The 26,446-nt window shown below is 41.3% G+C and overlaps 1 protein-coding gene across 7 annotated transcripts in view; it reads left to right on the forward strand.

The window, feature by feature from the left end:
* The window catches only part of CLCN5 (chloride voltage-gated channel 5), a 187,379-nt gene that overhangs the window by 112,023 nt on the left and 48,910 nt on the right, over nt 1-26,446 (forward strand). For 5 of the 7 annotated variants that reach the window (XM_037820997.1, XM_037820996.1, XM_037820999.1 and 2 more), the window contains one exon: nt 17,591-17,737. In XM_037820997.1, the coding sequence (XP_037676925.1) occupies nt 17,591-17,737 (147 nt within the window). Of the gene's footprint in view, nt 1-17,590; nt 17,738-24,030; nt 25,051-26,446 lie in introns of those variants that run through there. The other 2 variants (XM_037821001.1, XM_037821003.1) reach the window with 1 other exon arrangement.

The following is a 26,446-nucleotide window of genomic DNA, read 5'->3' on the forward strand; positions in this document are numbered from 1 at the left end:
TGGAATAATAGGCAGCTGTTCCAAAGAGTGAGTAGATCTGTATGTTCCTTATTACCCCATTATGCATACATAAACATGTGCAGGTTATGCTACAGTGAGATTTTTCAGCACCCTACCACCTATACACACAGACCCACCCAGAGACATGGACCTGCATGCACAGAATCCCACTTCAGGGAGGGTAGGTAATCTCCATCATGCAGACCAGTCAGCTTGCTTCATTCTCCCGTAGATAGTGATTCAATGAGGGAAGCCCTACTGCTGCTCTGACCCACCTGTGTTCAGGAGATTTCCTTTTCTTTATCTTTCTGTACAGTCACATGCGAACACACTGTATGCAGAAAAGTGGGCCTTTTCTGTAAACATACTCTTTCTCTCAGCCTTCAGTCATCTCCCTTCTCTAATCTTTTGTACCTGAGTTCGAGTGCTGTCTCAAAGCAGTGCACCTGGGCAAGCATTGAAAGACTGAACCTCTTCTGCATAGAGTACAGAGCACTTGCACATCCCCCACCCCTTCAATCATGCCTCTAACAATTATGGATGGATTCCCTGTCATGCACCAGCCATGGAGAGAGATGGTGAACATGACAGACAACAACTTGGTCCTCCCGTGTGTAGTGGGCATGTTTAAGAGAATGAACTTCTTTCTTCCTCATTATTCATATATACATGTGTGTGCCAGAGAGTGAATGTTCCCATTACCTATTATACACACATACACAAGCACCAACACTCAGATTTAGAAACCCAGAAGGTGTGTCCTCCTGTATACAGAGCTGCATCCCCCTTGTACATAGGATAATGAGCCTCATTAGCAGCTCTCTTTCTCCTATATCCAGTGTGCAAGACGGTGAGCTTTTTACATACTCCTCCCACAGCCAGAGCTTGAATGAAATCTCACACGTGCTATGTACAGAAGAGACACACACAAACATACTAGATTTGAAGATGCCTAACCCTTCTGTTCTGTACCCTCTCTCTCATTTTTAAAGAGCAGAGAGTCTTTACATTACCCCTTCCCATTCTTTTAGTTTTTTAATGTCCATATAGAGTGGTGGTTTTCCAAGCGTGGTCCCCAGACCAGCAGCATTAGTATCACTGGAACTTGTTAGAAATGTAAATTCCTCAACCCCACCCCTGACCTACTAAATCATAAACTACAACAGTTTGATGACTCTGTTGCTTGCTCAAGTTTGAGAATCATCGATTTGGGTAAGTGCCAAACAAGTCAGGTGAGGTCTCAGACCTCAAGAGACTTAGTTTATAGGGGTGGAACAGAATGAACTGGACCATTTCTCCGTGTACATTCCCATTGCTGTGTACCCTTCCTCCATAATCACACACTTGGGGATCATAGGAGGTTCAGTGAACACAACAAAGACTGTACAGGGAAGAGCCTTATTACTTCTCCGGGCATGCACTTAACATTTTGAACACACATACTTGGTGTGCAGAAGAATGAACTGCTCCTTCTCCCATACCCATTGCATATCGGAGTTGTGATTTCTCAAAACACCTCCTGTGTGCATGGATTACAGGAGGGTGAGCCTTGTCGTCATGAACCTTCTTCAGAACACGCTCATATTCAACCATTCAATCAGCACATATTTATTGATCACTTTTTATGTGTCATGCACTGTGCTGGGAGTATCCTACTGGATAAAAGACAGTGCTTCTCTTTACAGGACATCCAGTCTAGTGGAGGTGTGTAGTACATGAACTTCCCCAGGCCTAGAGAACAGGCATGCTGAGTGTGCCAGGAATTGAGCCTTCTCATTCTCCTCTGCACACCCATGTTCTCTCCATGCATGCATGCATACACGTACATGTGTGTAAATATAGACACATTTCTGCACAAAACTGAAAAGCAGGAGAGAGGCCTTCTTATTACCTACATGTATCTGCAGGAGTGTGACCTTCCTTGTTACACACACTCAAATGCATGTATGGGGTGCTGATGCCTGGATCTTGATTTCTGCTCCCTCTTACCTATCCTGGCAACCAAGGCGTGAATGCTGTCTTATTAGTGCAGTGGGGTTGTGCAAGGATACAAGATTGTGAGCCTTGTCTATATACTGCACTTCTCTTTCCTTTGCTCATTCTTTCAGTCAGTCATTTATGTGTGCATTTCTTTGTTTATTCATCCATTTATTCATTTATTCCTTTAACAGATTTATTGAGTTCCTGCCATTTGCAGATGCTATAGTGAGCAAATCCATCAGGGTTGCCAGCCTTACTGTCTAGCGGGCTCATGAAGAATCAACTTCCTCATAACTACAATGCCTGTGGAGCTCAGGGTGCCAGAAAGCAGGCTTCTTTTTATCCCCTCATGCAGTAGTCGGTACCTTTGCACGTGCATGTAGTGTGTGCATCCTGAGCCTTCTGCTCTGCTCCACCCCCTCCAGTATCCTTAGATGTGATTGCTGTCTCAGTGCAATACATCTACTCCATGACTCTAAAAGGGGACCTTTATATAGAAGGATAAAGTGCCTGTGAATCACCTTTCCTTCCTTCCTTCCTTCCCCTTCCTCTCTCTCTCCCTTCCACAAGTATTTAATGAACACTTATGTACTGACATTGTGTTGGGCAATGGCATTTGGTAGTACACAAGATGGACTTGGTCCTTGCCCTCAAAGAATATGTGTAGGAGAATGGTCTTCCTTGTCACCTTAGTATCCCTGCATGTGCTGGGTATCAGTGGTCCAGAGAATGGAAATTGTTTATTAACACGCTCTCCCAACACACACAAAGTGCAGGACTTCTCATTCCTGCTCTCATATAGACCTATGTAACAGAAAACCTTCTCCACATTGAATCCTGCAAGTGTTTGAGCCTTCTTCCCTGCTCCCCCTCTCTAATCCTTGTTATCTGGGTGCTAGTGCTATCTCGATGCAATGCACCTAGGCAAGGATTCAGAGAGGGTGAGCTCGACTGCATCAAGAAGTACAGAGAGCCTATATACAACACTCTTCCCTTCTTCCTTTCTTCCCAGTGATGTTTGTTGAGTGACTAGTGCATGGTGGGGGAGAACAGAAGAGAATAGTTAGGGATTTTAGGCTTTCTGTCTAGGCGGTTGTGTGTGTACTAGAATAAATATCCTCATTAACCTAATGTCTTCAGACCCAGGTGCCCAGAATGCTGGAGAATGAGCTTTCTGTCTATTCCTCTCTTGCCTTCCGTACACAGGGTAGTAGGCAGGAACCAGAGTCTTCTGATCTGCTCCTTCCTTTCCTTCTTTTCAAGCTAAGTGTGAGTGCTGACTCAAGAATTGCCTCTGGTTAACGATTCAAAGAGAGGGGGAGCCTTGCCTACATACAGAAGGACTTAGTGCTGGTATGTCTCTTGCCTTCTTGAGTTTGGATTGAGTTTCTACTGTGTTGAAACTCAGGCACTCTGTTGAGTGTTGTGGATACAGTGATGGACAAGGCAGGCACAATCTCTGGAGGTGCTCTCTAGTGGGCACTTTTAAGAGAATGAACTTCATCTTGATCTTCAGTGCAGAACAGCTCAAATGCTGGGGGTGCCAAAGATTGAGCCTTCCTACCCACCCCCCACGCCCAATGACCACTATCCCCACTCCATGTCCTCTGAGGATAAAGAGGTACAAATATTTGTGGAGAAGCATCACTTCCAGGATGTGTAGGACCTTCAGCTCATAAACAATGCCTTGTCTCCCATGCCATGCATACAGGACTGTGAGCTTCCTTAAGATGCCTACCACCGACTCTTTCTGAATTGAAGATGGTGGTGGTGAAGAGTGGGGGGCCCTTATTGCTGATCTTATATGCACAGCACACAGTATAGGAATGAGAACCTCTTATATCTTTATATTACCTTACTATGGTCACATATAAATATACTGTAGATTCTGTCACTATTTCTGTCTTCATCAGTCTTTCTGTCTTTGTGTCTTTGTCTCACATAGGGAGTGCATACGCCCCATGTTCTCCTCTGCTCCCTCTATTCTATCCTTGGTACCCAGGCATGAGTGCTTTCTCAATGCAGTGCTCAGGCAAAAAGATTCTGAGTGAGCCTTGTCTGACATACAGAAGTGTGAGGTGCCCTTAGATCACCTTTCTCTCCCATTCTTTCATTTGTTCATTTGATAAATATTTATTGAGTGTTTTCTGGGTGTTAGAGATGCAGTTGCTTTACTGTCTAGTGGGCTTATGTGAGAATAAACATCTTTGTTATCATTGTGTCTAAATGCTTCATGTGCTAGGAAATGAGCCTTCCTTTTATTTCTCCTTGTACACAGTAAGGCAAGTATTCTTTTTTTTTTTTCAGACTATTGGAAGCATGTAGAAGATTAGATCCCTTTATTGCCTGTTAGGTACACATGCACACCTAAGTGTGTCAGGGTGGGCCTTACGGTTGCAGGCAGGTGGAGGTGCTTGTACATGGATGCATACACAGTGTTCAGATACTCAAGCAATCTCTTTTAACAAGCCCTCCAGGTGATTCTGAGGCATGCTAAAGTTTGCGAACTATGGTCTAAAGTAGCTTCAATCCGTTCTTTAAATATTAGAGAGATTTCTGCATTCCACAGGATGATTTCTAGAGTCAGAATTTCCTTCTGTGTAAACTACCCTTTCAGTCTCCTTTGATTTTTACTTGGCTATTTGCATTCATCTTTTCTGTAACCTTCGTCAGTGATGACACAGATATTTTCCCTTTCTGTTCCATTCTCTTCAATTTAATGCATACTTTCCCTAATATAAAATTATTTCATTTTAATACATACAAATTAATCTATGCTATCTTTTTCCATAATCGGAAATCTTGTCTATTTTCTGCATCTGGGGTAGATTTGCTATTCTGTGTTCTTTTGTACCGATTAAAAAAGAAACATCTGGAATTTATTGCAGTGTTGTAGATGTTATAATTCTATATTCTTCTCAATGCTGGTATTTAGCAGTCCCTCAACTATTTATTAAAAAGGGATTCTTTCCTTATATTTGTGTTGCTTCTGTTTTACCAAGTATTAAGTTCTTATAATAGTTTGGATTCACTGCTAGAATCTCTAGTCTTAATCCAACTTCATAAGGTTTTTTTTTTTTTTAGGTTATTGTCAAAAAAAAAAAAGACATCTGTTCCTATTTGACCCTCCATAAGGTTTTTTTTTTAAATTCACTTTTATTGATATGTATTCACATACAATACAGTCATCCAAAGTGTACAATCAGTTGTTCACAGGACCATTATATAGTTGTGCATTCATCACCACAATTGATTTTTGAACATTTTCATTACTGAAAAAAAAGAATAAGAATAAACAGTAAAGTAAAAAAGAACACCCAAAACATTCCACTCCCCTCCCATCCCTCCCTATATTCATTTACTTTTTGTCCCCATTTTTCTACTCATCTGTGTATACACTGTATAAAGGGAGTGGGAGCCACCAGGTTTTCACAATCACACGGTCACACCATATAAGCTATATACTTATACGATCATCTTCAAGAATCAAGGCTACCTAGTTGCAGTTCAGCAGTTCCAGGTATTTCCTTCTAGCTATTCCAGTACACTAAATACTAAAAAGGGATACCTATATAACGCATAAGAATAACCTCCAGAATGACCTCTCAACTCCATTTGAAATCTCTCAGTCGCTGAAACTTTATTTTGTTTCAATTCTCCTCCCCCTTTTGTTCAAGAAGATTTCTCAATCCTTTTATGCCAGGCCCAGGTTCATCCCTGGGAGTCATGTCCCATGTTGCCAGAGAGATTTACACCCCTGGGAGTCATGTCCCATGTATGGGAAAGGGCAGTGCTTTTATTTGCAGAGTTGGCTTAGAGAGAAAGGCCACATCTGAGCAACAAAAGAGGTTCTCTGAGGGGTGAATCTTAGGCATAATTATAAGTAGGCTTAGCCTCTCCTTTGCAGTAACAAGCTTCATAAGGGCAAGCCCCAAGATTGAGGGCTTGGCCTTCTAAATTGGTAGTCCCCAATGCTTGTGAGAATATCAATAAATCCCCAGGTGGGGAAGTTTAATATTTCCACATTTTCCCCCAGTCCCTCCAGGGGGCTTTGCATTTTTATTCTCTGTCCAAATTATTCTGGGATGTATGGGGGCTTTACACTAATCTGTACAAACCAACCAGATCTCACTTCCTATTCAAAGTTCCATGTAATTATGGTGTTCAAATAAACAGACCATACAAATTAAATTATGTAATGTGCTACAGAAAATATAGATTTTACACAAAATGAACATCTCTTCTTTTGGTCTCACACAGAAGTTGAAGTTTTAAAGCAGTGTTCCTGGTATAATCACATAGTTAATGCACCACCACCACAGTCTATATGGGGACATTTCCATTTCTTCTGCAAAGAAAGGGGAAGAGGAGAAAAAAGGAGGAAAAAAAAGGACAACTAAAACAAAATGAAAAAAAATACAATAAAAAGGTCAGACAACAATACCAACACCAAAAATCCAATCCCCTCCCTTATATCCCCCTCTTACAGACATTTAGCTTTGGGATATTGCCTTTATTACAATTAATGGAAACATGTTACAATGTTACTGTTAACTATAGACTCTAGTTTGTATTGATTGTATTTTTTCCCCAATATCATCCCATTTTCAACACCTTGCAAAGTTGACATTCATTTGTTCTCCCTCATGTAAAAACATTCTTGTATTTGTACATTTAATCACAATCATTGACCACTCTAGGTTTCACTAAGTTATACAGTCTCAGTCTTTATCTTCTATCTTTCCTTATGGTGTCATACATACCCCTAACTTTCCTCTATCAACTGTACTCACAGTCATCTTTTTTCAGTGTACTTACAATTTTGTGCTACCATCACACACTATTGTGCTATCCAATACTGGATCTATACAGTCCATCCTCTTGAACATTCTATATTCCTTCAGCATCAAATGCCCAATCTCTCCCTCTTTCTATCTCCTGATATCTTCATTTCTACATTCTTCTACAAACCTCTCTCTCCTGTCTTTTCCTGTCTGTAGCACTCCCTTTATTATTCCTTCTAGAGGAGGTCTGTTCACGAACTTTCTCAGTGTCTGTTTATCTGTAAATATTTTAAACTCTCCCTCATTTTTGAAGGACGGTTTTGCTAGATATAGGATTCTTGGTTGGCAGTTTTTCTTTTCAATATCTTGAATATATCATACCACTGCCTTCTAGCTTCCATGGCTTCTGCTGAGAAATCCACACTTAGTCTTATTGAGCTTCCCTTGTATGTGATAGATTGCTTTTCTCTTGCTGCTTTCAGAATTCTCTCTTTGTCTTTGACATTTGAAAATCTGATTAGTAAGCCTTGGAATAGGTCTGTTTGGATCAATTTGTTTGGGGTACACTGTGTTTCTTGGATCTGTAATTTTATGTCTTTCATAAGAGTTGGGAAATTTACATTAATTATTTCCTCTATTATTCTTTCTGCCCCTTTTCCTTTATCTTCTCCTTCTGGGACACTGATAACACATATAATCGTGTGCTTCATGTTGTCATTTAGTTTCCTGAGACCCTGCTCATATTTTTCCACTCTTTTCCCTATCTGTTCTTTTGTGTATAGGATTTCAGATGTCCTGACCTCTAGTTCACTGATCCTTTCCTCTGCCTCTCCAAGTCTGCTGTTGTATGTCTCCATTGTGTTTTTTGTCTCTTCTGTTGTGTCTTTCATTCCCATAAGTTCTGCCATTTGTTTTTTCAAGTTTACAAATTCTTCCTTTTGGTCATCCAGTGTTTCTTTATATCCTTCATCTCTTTTGTCAAATTTTCTTTCAACTCATTGATTTGATTTAGAAGATTTGTTTAAACATCTTTAATTAGTTGTTTCAACTCCTGAATCTCAGGTGAGGTGTTAGTTTGTTCCTTCGACTGCGCCATATTTTCATGTTTCCTAGTGTGGCTCATGATTTTTTGCTGTCTAGGCATCTGATTTTCTTGATTAGTTTATTCTGGAGGTTGTTTTCTCTCTTTTGCCCTAGGTTTTCTTGTTGGTTGTCTTTGATCTCCGTCTTTTCTTTGTTTCTCTCACTGGCCAGTTGTCAGATTGGCTCTGCCCCCCAGTCTTCCCCCAGAAATCAGGACCCACCATGGCCTGACACAGGGATAGGAGGTAGGCACTGGGCACCCCAGCAACTTCACTGTGTGTTTTAATACAAATCTGCTGGCTTCCATAGGTGCTCTGTTTTCCACCAGCCAACAGGACCTGGGTTTGTTTTAAAGCCCTGCTTTAACAGTTGGGTCTTCCACATTTATCAGCCAAAACAGGGCCAGGTTTTCATATAGGACATGTAGATCAGCTTCTTTGGTCCTAAGAAAGGGTCTGGAGCATCTTTTAAACAGTTTTTCAATTCTCTTGCATCTTCCAGACTGTCCAGCAGATGGTGCTATTAGGTAACTTAATTGTCCTCATAAGTTGCTTTGCCTCTGAGCATAGGCTGCACCTACACAGGTGAACTGAAACTGTGGGATTCCTATGCCCTTACTTTGCCGGCCAAAATCTGGCTCGATGTGGGGCTCCACCTATGGTAAATGACTCCCTCAGGTGACCCAGTACTCCAGCCATCCATAAGGCAAGGAAACAGCTGCTGGCTGCTGCTTCCCTCAAGGGTGGGGAAAGGGCTTTGTTACAGTTTGCTAATGCTACCATTATGCAAAATACCAGAAATGGATTAGCTTTTATAAAGGGTTTTTTTCTGGTTACAACTTTACAGTCCTAAGGCCATAATAGTGTCCAAACTAAGGCATCAACAAGAGTGTGCCTTCACTGAAGAAACGGCCATTGGTGTCCAGAAAACCTCTGTTAGCTGGGAAGGCACATGGCTGGCATCTGCTAATCCCGGGTTGTGTTTCAGCCCCTCTCTCAGTTTCTGTGCTTTCTTGGTTCTTTCTCCCAGGACATTTCTCTCTAAGCACCTGGGTGTCTTGTCTTAGCATATTCTGGGGCAAACGCCAGGCTTTATCTCTTAACTAAATGTTCTTCTGTCTGCATTTCCAAGCATCTCTAAACATCAGCAGATGTCAGCAAGCATCCAGGCCTGTGTGGCTCTTTTAAAGGACTCCAGTAAACTAATCAAGACCCATGCTGAATGGGCGGGGCCACGCTTCCATGGAAGTAATTTAATCAGAGTCCTCCCCCACAGTTGATTGAGTCACATCTCCATGGAAACACTCAATCAAAAGGATTCCAACCTAATCAACACTAATACATCTGCCCCCACAAGATTGCATTAAAGAACATGGCATTTTCGGGGGGGGAGGGGCATAATATATCCAAACTGGCACAGGCTTTCATACCCAGGACTGGAAACGCAGTCTCTGTCCACGTTTTCTCAGACTCTTCGTCTCTCATTGACCTGGGCCTTGAAATGGCCTCCCGTGTCCCCTGGGTCTTCAAATGGTAGGGGATGTCTCACTTGCATGAGAGATTTTATAGTCTATTTCTGTGGTGGGAGTGGCCCTGTCTGCTGATTCTGTGACTTTCCCATATGGAGACTGAGTGAGAGGGAGGGGAGAGGACTGGCTGGTCTGGGTTGGAAGATTCCTACCTGATATTTCTTCTCTTTCTTCAATTTGACATTTGCAGGGTCCTTCTCCAGTCTATATCCTCCTGCACAGTTTCATATAATTCAGAATTGTCCTTTTTTTTTGTTGAATCTCTGGAGAGAAGTTTTCAGTAGCTGTTTGCATTGCCATGTTCCCTCCATAAGGCTTTGATGATTATTTCATTGAAAAAGATTGAAATCTGACAGGATAAGTTTGCCATATTTACATTTAAGAAAATACATACACTGATATCTTTGCCTATTTATTTTTCTTAAATTAATTTCATTATCAATCTGTCAATTTATATAAAGGATCCTGTGGGGACTTTAACCAAGATGTAATACAATTCAAAATAGGGTCTATTTCTTGCTACATTTATACTTGCCAACTGAGAGCAAGCTATATTTCTATTAATTTATGTCTTCCTTTTTTTCTCCTCTTTTTTCTCCTCTTCCAGTATTCAGTAATATTGTGTTTTGAGTGAAAACCTTGATTTATTAAGTTATGGCTGAGGTCTCTATCATAAATACATTCTTTTATCATTGTATTTTCTAGTTCTATGGTAGAACATAGGAATGCAGGGTTTTTTTTTTTGTGGACTTACCTTATAGTTTCTGAATTTATTATCTTCTGTTATTTTTAGTTGCTATTCTTCCAGGTGTATAGGTATGCATTCATGCAATCCAAACTTTGGGATATTGTATTTCTTCCTTTCCTATATACATTCCTCACTTTTTTCCTCTTAAAGTTTTTGTTTTATCATGTGTAATATTATTGACCACAGGAGGCATCACTGTCCTCCTGATGAAGAGGAATATTTTGTGTCTTGATTTTAATGTAAATATCTCATATCATGTCAAGAAATAAATCCTCTAAATAGAATATTTAAAAATTTTTAATCCAGAGTAAATGTAAATTTTAAAAAATCAGTTCTTGACATCTGTTGAGATAATTATGGATTTTTACATTTTATCTGTTAAGTTGATAAATTAGGTTGATATTTTCCCCTGTGATACCAATCTTGAATTCCTGGAATAAATCCTCCTTTTTATAGTAGATAAATCTTTCAGTGTGATGCTGTATTCAATTTGTTAAAGTTGTTATAAGGTTTGTACATCTATGTCCAAAGTGAAAGTGAACTATAAATTTCTTAATATTGTCTTTGTCAGGTCTGGTAGGCTCTTATCCTTGATCCTTCAGTGCTCTTCTCTAGCCATCATATTTATCACTTGCTTGAAAGCCTGTATTAACAGAATCTCTGAAGAATCTCTACAGTAAAACCAAGGAAAAGCTAATTTGCTAAGGGAAGATAGCATATTATTATTTTTATTTTTATCTCTTTCAATGTTTGAAGCCAGTGTTTTTCTTTACTTTTGTAAATTATCTGCTAATATCTTTTGCCTGTTTATCTATTGGGATCCAATTTTAATGATAGTGCAGTCTCTCTATATATTATGGCTATAATTCCTTTGGGAAAAAACTCTATAGAAAATGTTACAGTTTGTCATTTGTTCACTTTCACAGCTGTCAGCACAGTCTCTTCTGACTAATTTGTCCTTTTCTTCTTTCTCACTGACAGTGAGTGTTGCCAAAGTATAGTTTCTCTCTGCTGTGTTTTTTATCTAGTCCAGCGGATCTCAAAGTGTGGTCTAGAATTACCTGACCTTTCAGGTGGTCTGCAAGGTCAGAACTATTTTCGTATTAATATTAAGACAGTATTTGCCTTTTTCGCTCTCATTTTCTCATGAGTATACCCTGAAGTTTTCCAGAGGCTACATGAGGTGCGATGATACCATTGCTCTTATTACTAATGGACAGAATCTAGCTGTCCTCTCTTAAGCCAGACATTAAAGTGATTTGCAAAAATGTAAAACAATGCCTCTCTTCTTACTATTTTTTGGGGGGAAATATAATTAGTTCTTTTCAAAAAATGTTAATATATAGTGGGTTGATTAGTATTATGTTTAAATAAATTAATAAATATTTATTTAAAACAATTCTCAGTTTTAATTTCTAATACAGTAAATATCTATAGCTATAACCCATATAGGAAAAATGCTCTTTGGGGTCCCCAATATTTTTTAAGACTGTGTAGGGTTCCTGATACAAAAAATTTGACAACTGCTGTTCCAGTACTGCCTGCTCAGAGTCTTCATCTTTTCTCATAACCCCTACTCGTCTCTGAGGATGACTCCCCGATAAAGACCATATTGTGAGAAGCAGCACTATTATTTCCTCCTTGGACTTTTTACCTGCAATTCTGACAGTTGCTGTCAGGTAGGGAAGTTGCCTTGGGTTAAAGATTAGCCCATACCTCTGAAATAAGCACCTTCTGTGGCATCTCAGAGATTAACATCCAATAATTGCATTTCATTTCTTTTTCTCAAAACAAAGTAAAACTAGAAATGGAATATAAATCATTTACTGAGCCCTCTTCTTTGTGTCAGGTATTTGAGAATACAGATTTAAGTAATCCTGTTCTCAAGTAGCTCAAAGTTTAGTAGGGAGACAAAAGGTGATTTTATGTGTCTATCAGTTCTTATTACCTTCATTCTTATGCTTAGGATCCTCTTAATGTTTTATTTTTAATGATATGACAATACTCCTGTCTTGTTAAATTGTATAATGCCTCTGTTCTAGTTTGCTAATGCTGCCAGAATGCAAAACACCAGAAATGGATTGGCTTTTATAAAGGGGGTTTATTTGGTTACACAGTTACAGTCTTAAGGCCATAAAGTGTCCAAGGTAACACATCAGCAATTGGGTACCTTCACTGGAGGTTGGCCAATGGTGTCTGGAAAACCTCTGTTAGCTGGGAAGGCATGTGGCTGGTGTCTGCTCCAAAGTTCTGGTTTCAAAATGGCTTTCTCCCAGGACGTTCCTCTCTAGGCTGCAGTTCCTCAAAAATGTCACTCTTAGTTGCACTTGGGATATTTGTCCTCTCTCAGCTTCTCTGGAGCAAGAGTCTACTTTCAACTGCCGTCTTCAAACTGTCTCTCATCTGCAGCTCCTGTGCTTTCTTCAAAGTGTCCCTCTTGGCTGTAGCTCCTCTTCAAAATGTCACTCACAACTGCACTGAGTTCCCTCTGCCCGTCAGCTCATTTATAGGGCTCCACTGATCAAGACCCACCCTGAATGGGTGGGGCCACGCCTCCATGGAAATTATCTCATCGGAGTTATCAGCTATAGTTGAGTGGGGCGCATTTCCATGCAAACAACCTAATCCAAACGTTCCAGCTTAATCCCCACTAATATGTCTGCCCCACAAGATTGCATCAAAGAATATGGCTTTCTCTGGGGGACATAATACATTCAAACTGGCACAGCTTCTCTTACTCCTTTCTTTCTCTTGCATCCCCCTTTTCTGCTTCTGCAGTGTCTGTTATATATTCCTTACACAGAATGCCATGTGCAAGTCAACAGGTATGTCTGTGGAGCAAAAATAAATAGAAAAGTTTATTGCTTCTCTGTGCTTGTTAGCATTGAAATGCATGATATGCTTTATATTTTCATTGTAGGGGTCTGCCCACCCACTGGATTATATATTTGTTTTTGCCAAATGGGCCAGTTGAGACTGGAATATTAATTTATTCAAACAAACGTGTCAATGTTATTAGTAAAACACGATTCCAGTGTGGCTCTTCCCTTGGTATTAGACAACTGTTGGTAATAGACACTTCTCTTTCCCTTTCTCCTCTCTGTCCTCCAACCCAAATCACCTACACTGAAAATAGAAGAAGCAAACTGCCTCTCCAGCCCATTCCCTCCTCTCTCTCTCTTCCTGCCTACTGCTGCCACACTTACCCCCTAAAATAGCATTTTTATCATGTTGCTCCTCAGAAACCACAGTGATGCCATTGACTTTCCAAGTCCTTCATGATCTGTCTTTATCTATTCACTCTCAGACATGTACCCAATCCTCTAGTCAGACACAAATTCCAGACTCATTCTCATCTCCTGGGCTTTGTGCATTCTGTTTCCTGGGTCTGGAATACCCTCTCTCCTCCATGAAACGTTCTCTAGCTTACAGTCACCCTTCCATTTTCTAAATGCGAGTTGGACCTTTAGTCTAACAGTTTAACACTTAGCCAGTTTTACCTTTATTTTAACAATTAATACTTGTGTAATTGCATCATGTGAAGGCTTTTTCCCCATCTAGATCATAAATTCCTTGAGAGTAGTGGCTGAGTAGCAAACTCTTTTTGTATATCCAATCCTTCCCCTCCCTCCATTGTGGAAGGTATAGATTTATTGAGTGTTGGCTACGTAAATATGTTGATTGGATGTTAACCCTTCCTCCTCAACTGGAATTCTTCTCAGTAAACATTTACTGAACACCTACTCTGAGACAACGTTGGAGTTGCTGGAACAGCAACAATGGGAAAGACATGGTAAGAAGACTTAAGTGGAAGAGAGTACTTAATCAACATGGATGTCTGAACAAAGGGGGTGTTGAGGGAAGGAGCCTATGTGAACTGGGCCTAGATGGAGTAAATGGGATTTCACTGGGCTGAAAAGAGGATGGGGGTGGGGTGGGCATTCCAGAGCAAGTGCACTGAGCAAAGGCATGGAGGTGTTAAAGTACATGGCCTATTTGGCAGGAGGTAAGTCTGTCTGGGTGCATGGGGTCCAGATTTGAAACCCTGAATGCCATGCAAAGAAGTTTGACTTCCCAATAGATAGTGGGAAACCAGCCTATGATTGTAAGCAAAGAAGTGGCAAAGGGCATGTGTCAGCTATGCATCACAAGTATCAACCAAACAACATTTTTTCCTGATTATCCTCCTTCCTAGCCCTCCATTGCATAAGAGATCCTATATACAATCTTCTAGTTGGGAAAAAAAATCAAATCCCCCATTACTTTGTTCCTGGCCTGCTCCATATTCTAGCTGACCTCAGGCTTGTGGCCATCTAGTGGCTTGATTTATTCCAGATGTGCCATTCTCCCGACTGACATGTCATAGGGAAGGCCCAAGTTCTTATGGAAAGAGCGCTGGGCTTGGTGTTCAACTGAATGTGGGTTCAAATCTCAACTTTATGAAGCTTTAAATTGTCTCCTCATTATTTTCTTCTGATGCTGTAATATTTTCCCTTGAACGTTTTTACATCTGCAAAGTAAAACAAAGACTGTATCAGAACGGGTTATCCATGAACAAATGCCACTTTCAGTTTTATGGAGTGTACTTTTTCCTTTATTGAACTCCTATTTATAGCATTTTTTGCTTGATTTACTTACTTCTAATTCTCTTTGGTTGACCCTTTCTTTTTATGCGTTTATTAAGGAAGCACTTTATAACCCAGTGAACCAGATAGCTGCTTCAGGAAATGTTTGAAAGGAGGCGGCCCAATTTAGCTGGATTGTTCTGTGTCAGTAGGTTACAGGAAGGAGAGCTTAAGGTCCCTATGGGAAAACTGAAACATTTTCCAGCTTCCCCTTTGTTGGATCTTCATCTTGTAGCGTCATTATTTTGTTTTAATGAATTCCCAGAACAATAGGTACACCCATCTGTGTACTACAGGACTCATTCCAAAGCCAAACATAAACTATTTTTGGACTCCCCACACTTTTTCTTCCTATGATTTGTGTGGCTAATGTTGAGTTGCTGGAACCGTGTGTTTTAAATCATTTCCTGAATGAAATAAGGAACCAGTGGGGAGAGAGGGAAGGATTCTGCATTACTTTACAAATTTTCTTGTCTGCTTTCAGTATTAGTCACTGTAAGGAACTCATGAGCACTTAACAAATTTAAACTGAAAGAAAACTTCTTGAGTTGTGCTATCCTATTAGCCTCAGTTCTTCTCATCAGCTAAGATGGTGCTTGTTTTCAACTAAGATTTCTAGAAACTTAAAGTGCCTATGCTTGAGCTTTAGCACTTTTCATAGGTATAGGTTCATTGAATATTGCAAATCCCAGAGTTAGACAAATATTAATTGTAAATATTGACCCTGATGCCACCTGCTATTAAAAAAGGGTAAATTGATGGGGCAGGGGCGGAAGGTGGTGGTGGTATGGGGGCAGGAAGCATATCTTGTTTGGATTTTATTATATGTGTTGAGGCTAATGTTATTTCCATTGCTTTTCATTTTCCTCTTGTTGAGTTTGAAATACCAACAGAAGTGGCAGGGGGAAAAGTGGCAGGTGGAGTAGTTGAGAATTCAGGACTGGAGCTTGAGAAAGAGATGGGAGCTGGAGCTAGTAGGTTTGCTTAAAGGATAAAATAAAGTTTACAGCTGGTAAGGATCTGCTATTTCAGTCAGGTGGGAGCTAAGATCCAGAGTAAAGTGGAGCAGCTATTTTTTTTTTCCCCATAAATAAAGATAGAGGCACTTCCTCCTAGAAGACAAGAGGGAAGACAGAAAGGTTCAAGATTTCCTGTATGTTGCTAGTAATAGGAAAAAAAAAAACTGCTAACCATCCTGTTTTAGATTAGATTCCCTAGAAGCAGAAGCTGAGACAGGGAATTTTGTGCAAGTACATTGTTGAGGGGGTATTCTCAGAAGGGGAGTAGTGGAAGCAAGGTAAAGAAAGGGAAGAAGCCTAGCAAGGATGAAGGATTTGGTGAGTAGTGAAGGAGCTCAGCTGAAGCCGCAAATTAAGGATTCTTAGTATCCTAGGACAACATTTGATCCACATGGCAAGGTTAGAGTTTTGAAGTTTAGAAAAATGTTTTATGGTTAATAATTTTGTGCATTATTAGTACCTTGGGGTAAATTTGTACCCTTTCCTACTTGAACATGTTGTCATGTAAACATGATAATGTTCCAGTGTAACTTGCTATTTAGTTCACATCTGCACAGACTTCAAGCTGTTTGTGCACACTAAAGAAGGATATTGAAAATGCATTTCTTGTATATATATTCATCCTTATCCCTAAAAGAAAGAAAGATTTCCCTTGGAAGAGTATCTGTTCTCTTGGTTTCATCCATCACATTAATGTTGATAAGTGCCACATCTTTGCCTCCCAATCTTTACATTTCATTCAGGTTGGTCTCTTTATCACAAATGAAGTATTGCAAAAATGAGCACATGATTTGAAACCTAACATTTTTTAAACACTAACTGTGTGGTCTTGGGCAAGTTACTAGACCTTTTTGAGCTTCAATTTCCTCATTTGCACTGGGAGTGATCATGCCGCAGTATAGGAATGTAGTAAAAATTAAATGAAAAAATTCACTTTAAGCACATAGCCTAGTGCTTGCAAAATGATAAGTACCTGGTAAATTATGGTTCTTTCTCCTTTATGTTTAAAATATTTAATTTATCTGCCATGATTCCAAATTTTCAGGTCTGTCATTTAATTTATCCTGTTTGGTTTCTACTACATTCATCAAACATACTTCTGACAACCTAGAGCAAGAAGTTCCTAAGGGTTGGAATACCTCAAAAGGAGTTTTATTTGCCTAATCCAATAAAACTTTGCTAACCCTGATTCTTGATCAAGATTTCATACACACAAAAAAAATGGGCCAGGGGAGTGCACAGGACTAGATAAGGTAAATAATGCTGGTGGTGTTTTTTTTTTTTTTCAGTCAGTATACTAAGATTTTTTTTTTTTTTTGAGTAAAAATTATAATCTGAAGACTTACACTTAGGATGTAGAAAACTTTTTCATCTTTAATTTCACATTACTGAGCAGAGAATAACATTGAATGACACAATATGCATCTTTTATCCTTGTGTCACTCATCCCATACTTCTGTGCATCTACATTGTGTTAGATTTCTGGGAGAGTCAGAGGTGCAAGATAATGTTTCTCCATTACCAATGGCCAGCACATTTTTCAATACTGGCATCTAGTTTATGGTTTAATTGATTACTTGGGAATTCCTATGATTTTTGTACACATGCCCAAAGCTGGTTTTGTGCTTATTTGTATGGTTTCCAAAAACTGTTATTTACTACATGGTAAGGCTAGAGGTACATTATATCTAGAGGGTAACTGAATATATTAAGTAGTTTGTAAGTCTATATTGTTAAAGTAAGATCATGAAGGAAGGCATAAGAATAAGTGATAAGGGGTTACAGGTCATTGTAATAAGCCTCATATTTTTCTTTCTGCATAGGAGCCATGGATAACAGAGGCTTTCGGCAGGGAAGTTTTAGTAGCTTCCAGAGCAGCACCAGTGATGAAGACTTGATGGACATTCCAGGGACAGCTATGGATTTCTCCATGAGAGATGATGTTCTTCCCTTAGATCAAGAAATAGAAGGTATTACTACTAATGACAGTTTATCATTTTTATAATTTTTAATTCATATGCAGTAAAATTCATTTTTCCTATTGTACAGTCCTGTGAATTTTAACATATGCATAGATTCTTGTAACTGCCTCTATAGAACAATTCCAGTGCTCAAAAAGAATTCAATTATCCTACTGTCCCTTTGCTGTCAGACCCTCCCCCACCCCAACCTCTGGCAGCCACTAATTATTCTCTGTTCCTATAGTTTTTTTCTTTCTGATAATGGCACATACATGGAATCATATAGTATCTAATCTTCTGAGACTGACTTCTTTTACTCAGCATAATGCCTTGGAGATTCATCTAAGTTGTTGCATGTATCAATAGCTCATTCCTTGTGTCCCGGCCCGCGGGACGATCAACGGAGGCTCTGATACCTGTAAGGGAGGAATGGTATGGGACAAGAGACACGAGGAATGACAGCAAGACAGGTTTCTGATCAAGCTGCAAAATTTTATTGAAGAGGCAGGGTATATATGCCCTGGAGGGAGAGGGGGTGGCTAATAAGGACAGGTAGCGGTCTGGGATTGGTGATTGCTGTTGCTAGGGTGGATGGCCAATGGGTGGCCACTGTTTAGGCGCGAACTAGCTACTGCTTAGGCGGGAACTACTGTTACTTCCTTGAAGAAGGCTAATTATAGCTTAAGCTGTTCTTGCATCAGCCCTGGCAGCCATGTTGCATGTTACCGGTATCGCTGAAGGTGAATATTATATATGCTACCTTAATTGTCCCCAACATCTCCTCCCTTTGTTTTTCAAAAGGATGGAGGAAGAATGCTGATTGAGCATTCCTTTGGCATTAACCTGCTGGGGGAAATAGAGGCCTCATTCCCCAAGTTGTTTGTGGCTCTGTTTTTCTGGGGAGGGGATGTTTTGCAGAGCAAACCCCTATGCTAATGAGGCATACTTCTCAAGGAGCTCAAAACGGCCTTTGATTGTTTTGGCCCTCCTTTGCAGTGCTTTGCCTCGCACCCAGCGGTACCAATCATAGCATAAGCTAGAAGCATACTTTTGAGTTATATGCTGCTCCCGTAGGAGGGGGATTCTTACCCGTCAGGGTTGGTAGCATTCAAGCAGTCTGGATTTACGCCTTGGTCAGCGAGGTGGAGCCGGTGATAATGCACTTGAATAGGTTTGCCTAGGGCAGAATCAATTTGGTCCTTTACTAGCTGTATTATTCTTCTTATGGCCCAAGGAGCAAAAGATATTATTAGGATTAGGGTTATCAAGGGGCCTAATATAGGGAGGAGGTAAGGGAGGATTCCATTGAACCCCCAGGAGGGACCTTCTTGGGCCTCCCGTTCACGCTTGCGGTTTGCAATTCCTTCTCTAAGCTTGGTCATGGAATCTCTAACTATTCCAGAATAATTAGTGTAAAAGCAACATTCCTCGCCTAATGCAGCACAAAGCCCTCCTTGTTTAAGGAGAAGCAGATCTAAGCCTCTCCTGTTTTGGAGAACAACCTCCGATAAAGATGTAAGGGATTTTTCAAGATGGGTGATGGAGGTTTCAATGCGGGCCAAATCTTCATCTATAGCAGCTCTCAGGCTGGAGAAGCCTTGGTTGTGGAGGATAATAGAGGCGGCTCCGGTGCTTAGGCCAGCAACACCTGTAAGTTGGGCCTTTTTTGGTTGCCGGCTGCACGTAGGTTGGGCGTGTTCTGGGCAGGCTACAGCAAAGTTGGCGACGTGCTGGAAGAGAAAAAAGGAGAGAAATTTTTTCTCAGGGAGGGGTTTGTTCCCTGGAAAGGTTATTGTTAAAGGGAAGGGGGGATTTTGGGGCTTGTTTTGACAGTGGAGGATTAACATGTCTAATTAGTCTTTCTGGAAGCCAGCAAGGACCCTCTTTTTCTTGGTCATATATGCAAGCAGAACCTCATCCCCAGATGATAACGGGGTCAGGTCCATTCCATTTTGATGTTGAGGGGTCGCGCCACATAACGGTGGCTTGCTGCGTTTGTGTTTTGGGATGCCAGTGTCTATCAGCTGCAGAGTGTCCTTCATCATCCAGAGTTAGGAAATTAAGAACAAAAAGAGCATGATGTAAAAGATCTCGAGGGCGTTGTTTTGTGAGATTGAGAGTGCTGTCAGCTAGACGGCACAGGGCATTTTTTAGGGTGCGATGTGCTCGTTCTACTATTCCTTGGCCTTGGGGATTATAAGGTATTCCTGTAATGTGCTTGAGTTGCAATTGCTGGCAAAATGCTTGAAAGTTTTTTCCAGTATACCCAGGTCCATTATCTGTTTTAATGATTTTAGGCTGCCCTAAAACGGTGAAGCAATGTAGCAGGTGAGAGATAACATGTTTTGAAGCTTCCCCTGATTGTAAACTAGCTAGTATGAATCCACTGTATGTATCAACACAAACATGAATATATTTGAGTTGCCCAAAACTGGCAAAGTGGGTGACATCCATTTGCCAGATTTCATTTGGGATGAGTCCTTTTGGATTGACTCCCAAGTGAGGGACTGGCAATTGGGTTACACAATTTTTGCAGGTTTTAACAATTTCCCTTGCTTGTTCTCTTGTAATATTGAATTTTAGGCGGAGAGTGTTTGCATTTAGGTGGTGTTGAGCATGGGCTTGGGAAGCTAAGGTTAGAGAATCGCAGAGATTGGGGCATATTAACTGAGTGGCAGCGTCTGCTAGCGCATTGCCTTCCGCTAGAGGGCCTGGCAGGTTCTGATGGGCACGGAGGTGTCCTATGAAGAAAGGGAGCTGTCGTTTGAGAATTAATTTTTGTAGCTTTGAGAATAAGGGGACTGCATTGGTGGACGGTTTGATAAATGGAGTTGTTTCTAATAGCGGTATGGACTGAGCTATATATGCACTATCAGTGTATAAATTAAAAGGTTGGTTTTGAAGATGGGAAAAAACCTGCAGGACTGCATAGAGCTCGACAAGTTGAGCTGAGGTATAGGGAGAGCGCACGGAAAATGCTTGACCCTGGATGACATATGCTGCGGTCCCATTTGCTGAACCATCAGTAAAGACTAAGGTAGCAGAGTCTATGGGTTTTGCTTTAGTGACCTTTGGGAAAGTGAATTGATGGATTTTAGTGAACTGGATTAATGGGTCGTTTGGGTAATGATTATCAATATCGCCTAGGAATGAAGAGCATGCGATAGCCCATTCATCGCTGGTTTGGAAAAGCCAGTGGATTTGATCCTGGGTGTATGGGACAATAAGGGAATCGGGATCTTTTCCAAACAGTTGGCGGCTAGTTTGCCGGCCTTTAATTATGAGGGCAGCTATAAGAGCAACGTATGGCGAGAGCACTTTTGTTGGAGTAGCTGGGAGATGAACCCAGAGTAGTGGGTGGCCTCGCCCGTTTGGTTGTTTTAAATTGGATTGCCAGAATACGCCTGTAGGCGTGTGAATTGTATTAAGAATTATAAAAATTAAAGGCTGGTAGTAGTTTATTTGAAAGCAAGTTTGATTTTGGATAGCTTGATTTATGATGGTAAGCGCTTGCATTGCCTCTGGAGTTATGCTTCGGGGAGAGGAGGGACTTGTGTCTCCTTTCAAAATATTAAAGAGTGGTAGAAGAGTTTCAGTGGGTAGTTTTAGGTAGGGGCGAAGCCATTGAATGTCTCCTAAGAGTTTTTGGAAGTCATTCAACGTTAGCAAATGGGAGGTTCGCAATTGAATGCGGGGTGTTAAAACTTGTTGGTGCCAAAGTTCGAACCCTAGATAAGAAAAAGGGTAAAAGGGTCTGAGGTTTGTACCTTGTCGGGGGCTATTTGAAGACCTTTTGCTGTTAAATTTTTAAGAAGGTCTTGAAAGCAAAAATGTAATTTATCTACGTCCTCACCTGCTAATAGGACATCATCCATGTAATGAAGAATGTAGATTTGTGGCCATAGCTGTCTGATAGGGTTAATGGCCTCAGCGACAAATTTTTGGCACAAGGTTGGACTATTGGCCATGCCCTGTGGTAAGACTTTCCATTGAAACCGGGGCATAGGGCCCTGAAAATTGATTTGAGGGACGCTAAAGGCGAAATATTGCCTGTCTTCTGGGTGAAGAGGTATGGAGAAAAAACAATCCTTTAAATCTATAACTATTTTGTAAAAGTTGATAGGGATAGCAACTGGTCAAGGGAGACCGGGTTGCAGCGCCCCCATGGGTACCATGGCTTTGTTTACGGCGTGCAAGTCTTGTAGCAGTCTCCATTTACCTGATTTTTTTCTTATAACAAAAATAGGAGTGTTCCAAGGGGACTGAGTAGGTTCAATGTGTCCGGCATTAAGCTGTTCCTGTACTAACTTTATAGCCGCTAGGGTTTTTTCCTGAGTTAGGGGCCATTGATCAACCCACACTGGTTCTACGGATTTCCAAGAGATTTTCTCAGCATGGGGTACAGGGATGTCAATGGCCGTCAGGCTAAATTTTGGGAGAGCCCAAGTCCTGTTCTAGCTATATTAGGTGTTATAGAGATGGGCTGTCTTATTCCTTGATTAGCCTTGCCTAGGCCTTTTCCAGGGAGAAAGTTCATTTTGAGCATTTGAGCAGTAACTGTATCACTAGGGCTGCACATAAAAACTTTCATTTGAGTTAGGATATCTCTACCCCAGAGATTAACGGGGAGATGGGGGATAATATATGGTATAACTGTACCAGCGTTCCCTTCCTCATCCTCCCATTTTAGGGCTTGTGAACTTTGTAGAGGATTTGTGGTTTCTCCTATTCCCTGTAGGTGGGTGGCAGCGGCCGTGAGGGGCCATGATTTTGGCCAGTGGTTTGAGGATATAACTGTGGAATCGGCCCCTGTGTCTAAGATTCCTTCAAATAGCTTGCCGTTAAGTTTTAGTTTTAAGGTGGGCCGATTATGGGATATTGGTTGTGCCCAAAAAATGTCGGAGGATCCAGGGCCCTCTGTGGGGCGCTGGTTTTTTTTGAAGTTTGAGTTAATGTGTTGAAGGGGGAGGATTACAAGCTGTGCTATTCGGTGCCGGGAGGAATAGAGACAATGTTGCTTGAGGTGGCTGCGATTATTTTTATTTCACCCTTAAAATCATTATTCAGCACACCTGGGGTGATTTGAATCCCGTGAAGGGCGGTACTGGCTCTTCCTAAGATGAGGCCAAAGGTATTTGGGGGCAGTGGTCCATAAACTCCCGTTGGTATGAGGAGAGGACTGTTTTCTGGGGTTAATATTGATTTGGAGGTGGTACAGAGGTCCATCCCTGCGCTTCCTGCTGTTGCTCTCCATAAGTCTGCGACACGGCAGCATGGTTTATGGTGGGGAGAGCTGGTATTGTGACTGAGGATGGTCGAACGAACCGTACTGCCCCTGGGTTCATTCTGGTTGGGGCCTGGGGCCGGCCCCATTGGGAGTTTCCCTGGGGCTTAGGCTTAAGGGGTTGGCCATTAATGTCTGCGTTAGAGTGGCATTCAGATGCCCAATGGAACCCCTTTCTACAGCGGGGACAAATAGAGGGTGGCAATGGGGGTTTTTTAAAAATGGGTGAAGAGGTACTGGTTCTTGGCACGGGGCAATTTTTTGAAAAATGGCCAGGTTGCTTACAGTTATAGCATGTTGGAGGCTTAGTTTGTGCTGCAAAGTTTTGAAGGGCCGCGCCAATGGCTATTCCAAGAGTTTGAGTGGGCCCGATGCCAGAACAGAGTTTTATGTAATTATTAAGATTGGTATTGCGAAAGGGGCGGATTGCTGCCTGGCAGGCAGCGTTGGCATTTTCATAGGCCAGGTGTTTAATGAAATCACTCTCGCTTTCGCTGGCCCCAAATAGACGCTCAGCCATGTTTTGTAGGCGGCTGAGGAAATCGGTATATGGTTCATCGGGTCCCTGTCTTAATTTAGCGAGAGAGGCAGTGGCCGCACCCTTTTGTGGAAGTTTCTTCCATGCTCTAAGCGTGGCCGTTTGTATTTGTGCTAGGAGGCCTGGGGGGAATTGAGCTTGTTTGTCATTTTGATGGTAGGGGCTTTGACCTAAAAATTTGTTTAATGTCCATTTTTTAGAGGTGGCTTTACGGGCATTACGGGTGGCATACTTTTTACAGTGCTCTTCATAATCGGATTTCCATAACAGGAACTCGCCGCCGGACAAGGCAGCTCTGGCTAATTGGGACCAATCGTTAGGAGTGAGTTCCTTTTCACTAAGGCTTTCTAATAAGGTGAGCGTGAAGGGGGCGGTAGCGCCATAATCATTCACTGCCTTTTTTAATTTTTCTAAATATTTTAAACTGAGTTTTTTATATTTAGCTGTTGAGGTAGTGCTAGCTTCCTCTTGCTCCTCTTCATCAGAACTGGGGGGGTTTGATTGTTCCTCTTCCTCGCTCTCGCTACTAGAAGCGCCATTTTTGGAGCTGGCAGCGCCATTTTGGGAGCTCTGACTGCGTGTGACTGGAAAGGCGTAAGGGTGAGTATTCTCTGGGAGAGTAAGGGCTGCAACGCTTTGAGTCGCTGCCCGAAGATCAGCAAGCAAATTGGCAGCTCGCAGCCGTTCCTGATTAAAGGTTTCTTTAAAATTATCGGCGTGTAGCCGGAGATTTTCTGTGGCCTCTTCTAGCGCATTGGACTGAGGCAGGGACGTAACTGGATAAAATTGAGAACGTGGTTGAGGATTTGGCTCTGAAAGACCAGGCACATAAGGAGGTGGCCGAAACGGAGGAAGGGAATGATCCTCCACAGAAAGTAAGTTTTCAGCTTTTGTTTCAACTTTACACTGATTGGCTAGCGGACAAACCTGACTGATAGGGGTGTTTGGTCTACTTTCGTTTGGGTCCTCATTTAGAGGTTTTTCAGGCATGTCAATAATTACTGAGTTGGCTTCTGAGGCGGGGCGAGAGTGCTCTCTTAACGCTTCTTCCCCTTTTCTACAGAGCTTTTGAATATCAGGGGCCAGAGAATGGACTTTTAGGATTTCATTAATTAGATTCCAGTAAGTGAAAGCAGTGACCGGGACCTTTTCAGGACCGAAGGTTCGGTAGTAGTCTTTTAAGCAATCACCGACCCTTTGCCAGCATCGCTGGTCTATGGTACCTTCCTGGGGGAACCAAGGACAGGTTTTTAGTAGGAAATCAAAAAAGCGTGTGAGATCCTTTTTCTTAACTCTAGTTCCTCGTGCCTTGAGTGATTCTTTGACCTGACTAATATATAACTGGTGCTGGGAAGTTACTTGTCCCATGATGGGGGTGGGGGGCTTACCTTTCGTTGTTTTCTTTCTTTTCTTTTCTTTTCTCCCTCTTTCGCCGACACTGATCAACTGCTGAACGGATTCGTCTCGCGAGCGAGTTACTTCGCGGCGATCCCTGGTGCGGTGAGTGTGAGAGCGCTCTCTCCTTGAGTGCGGCGTTCCGTCCCTCACAAGGCTCGAGCCCCACGTTGGGCGCCAGTTGTCCCGGCCCGCGGGACGATCAACGGAGGCTCTGATACCTGTAAGGGAGGAATGGTATGGGACAAGAGACATGAGGAATGACAGCAAGACAGGTTTCTGATCAAGCTGCAAAATTTTATTGAAGAGGCAGGGTATATGTGCCCTGGAGGGAGAGGGGGTGGTTAATAAGGACAGGTAGCGGTCTGGGATTGGTGATTGCTGTTGCTAGGGTGGATGGCCAATGGGTGGCCACTGTTTAGGCGCGAACTAGCTACTGCTTTAGGCGGGAACTACTGTTACTTCCTTGAAGAAGGCTAATTATAGCTTAAGCTGTTCTTGCATCAGCCCTGGCAGCCATGTTGCATGTTACCGGTATCGCTGAAGGTGAATATTATATATGCTACCTTAATTGTCCCCAACATCCTTGCTGAGTGGTGTACCCAGGAGTGGGACTGTTGGGACAATGTTAAATGTATGCTTAACTTTAGAAGAGGCTACCAAACCATTTCCAGAGTGGCTGTACAATTTTGCATTTGAACCAACAATGTATGAGAGTTCCACTTGTTCCACATCCTCAACAGCCTTTGGTATTGTCAGTAATTTTTATTTTAGCCATTCTAATAAGTGTGTAGTAGTAGTAGTGTCTCATCTCATGGCTTTAATTTGCATTTCCCTAATGGCTAATGATGTTGAACATTATTTAATGTGCTTATTTGCCATCCTTATATACTCATTTATATACTCTTTGATGAAGTATCTGTTCAAATCCTTTTTCCTTTTTATAACTGGGTTTTTTATTAGCTGAAATACATTGCTAAAGGAAAAAGTCCCTAATCTATTACTTGGTTACCCAGTTATGTCATTCTTTTCAATGACTGCATACAATTTCATGGTATGGCTGTATCATTGTTTCTTTAACTAACTTTCTACTGATACACATTTCATTTGTTTCCGATCTTTTGCTATTATAAACATGCTGCAATGAACAATCTTTTATGTCTGTGTGTGTGTGTGTGTGTATTATATATATACACTTTTAAGTATATGAGAACTTTTCTGTAGCATAGGTGTATGAGAGTACTTATTTCCCCACAAATTAGCTAATGCTCAATATTATCATTCCTTTTCATCTTTACCAATATGATAGGTATAAATAAATCCAATTATTGTGTTTTCTTTTTTTTTTTTTACCTAATGAGGATGGAGCATATTTGGATTTTTTATTGTCCATTTTAATTTCTTTTTCTGGAAGTTTCCTGTTCATATGATTTCCCTACTTTTCTGATTATCTTATTTATTCATTTGTAGAAACCCTTCATATATTATCATTAACCCTTTA

The sequence above is a fragment of the Choloepus didactylus genome, chromosome X (genome assembly GCF_015220235.1).
Source record: "Choloepus didactylus isolate mChoDid1 chromosome X, mChoDid1.pri, whole genome shotgun sequence".
In the NCBI taxonomy this organism is placed as follows: Eukaryota; Metazoa; Chordata; class Mammalia; order Pilosa; family Megalonychidae; genus Choloepus; species Choloepus didactylus.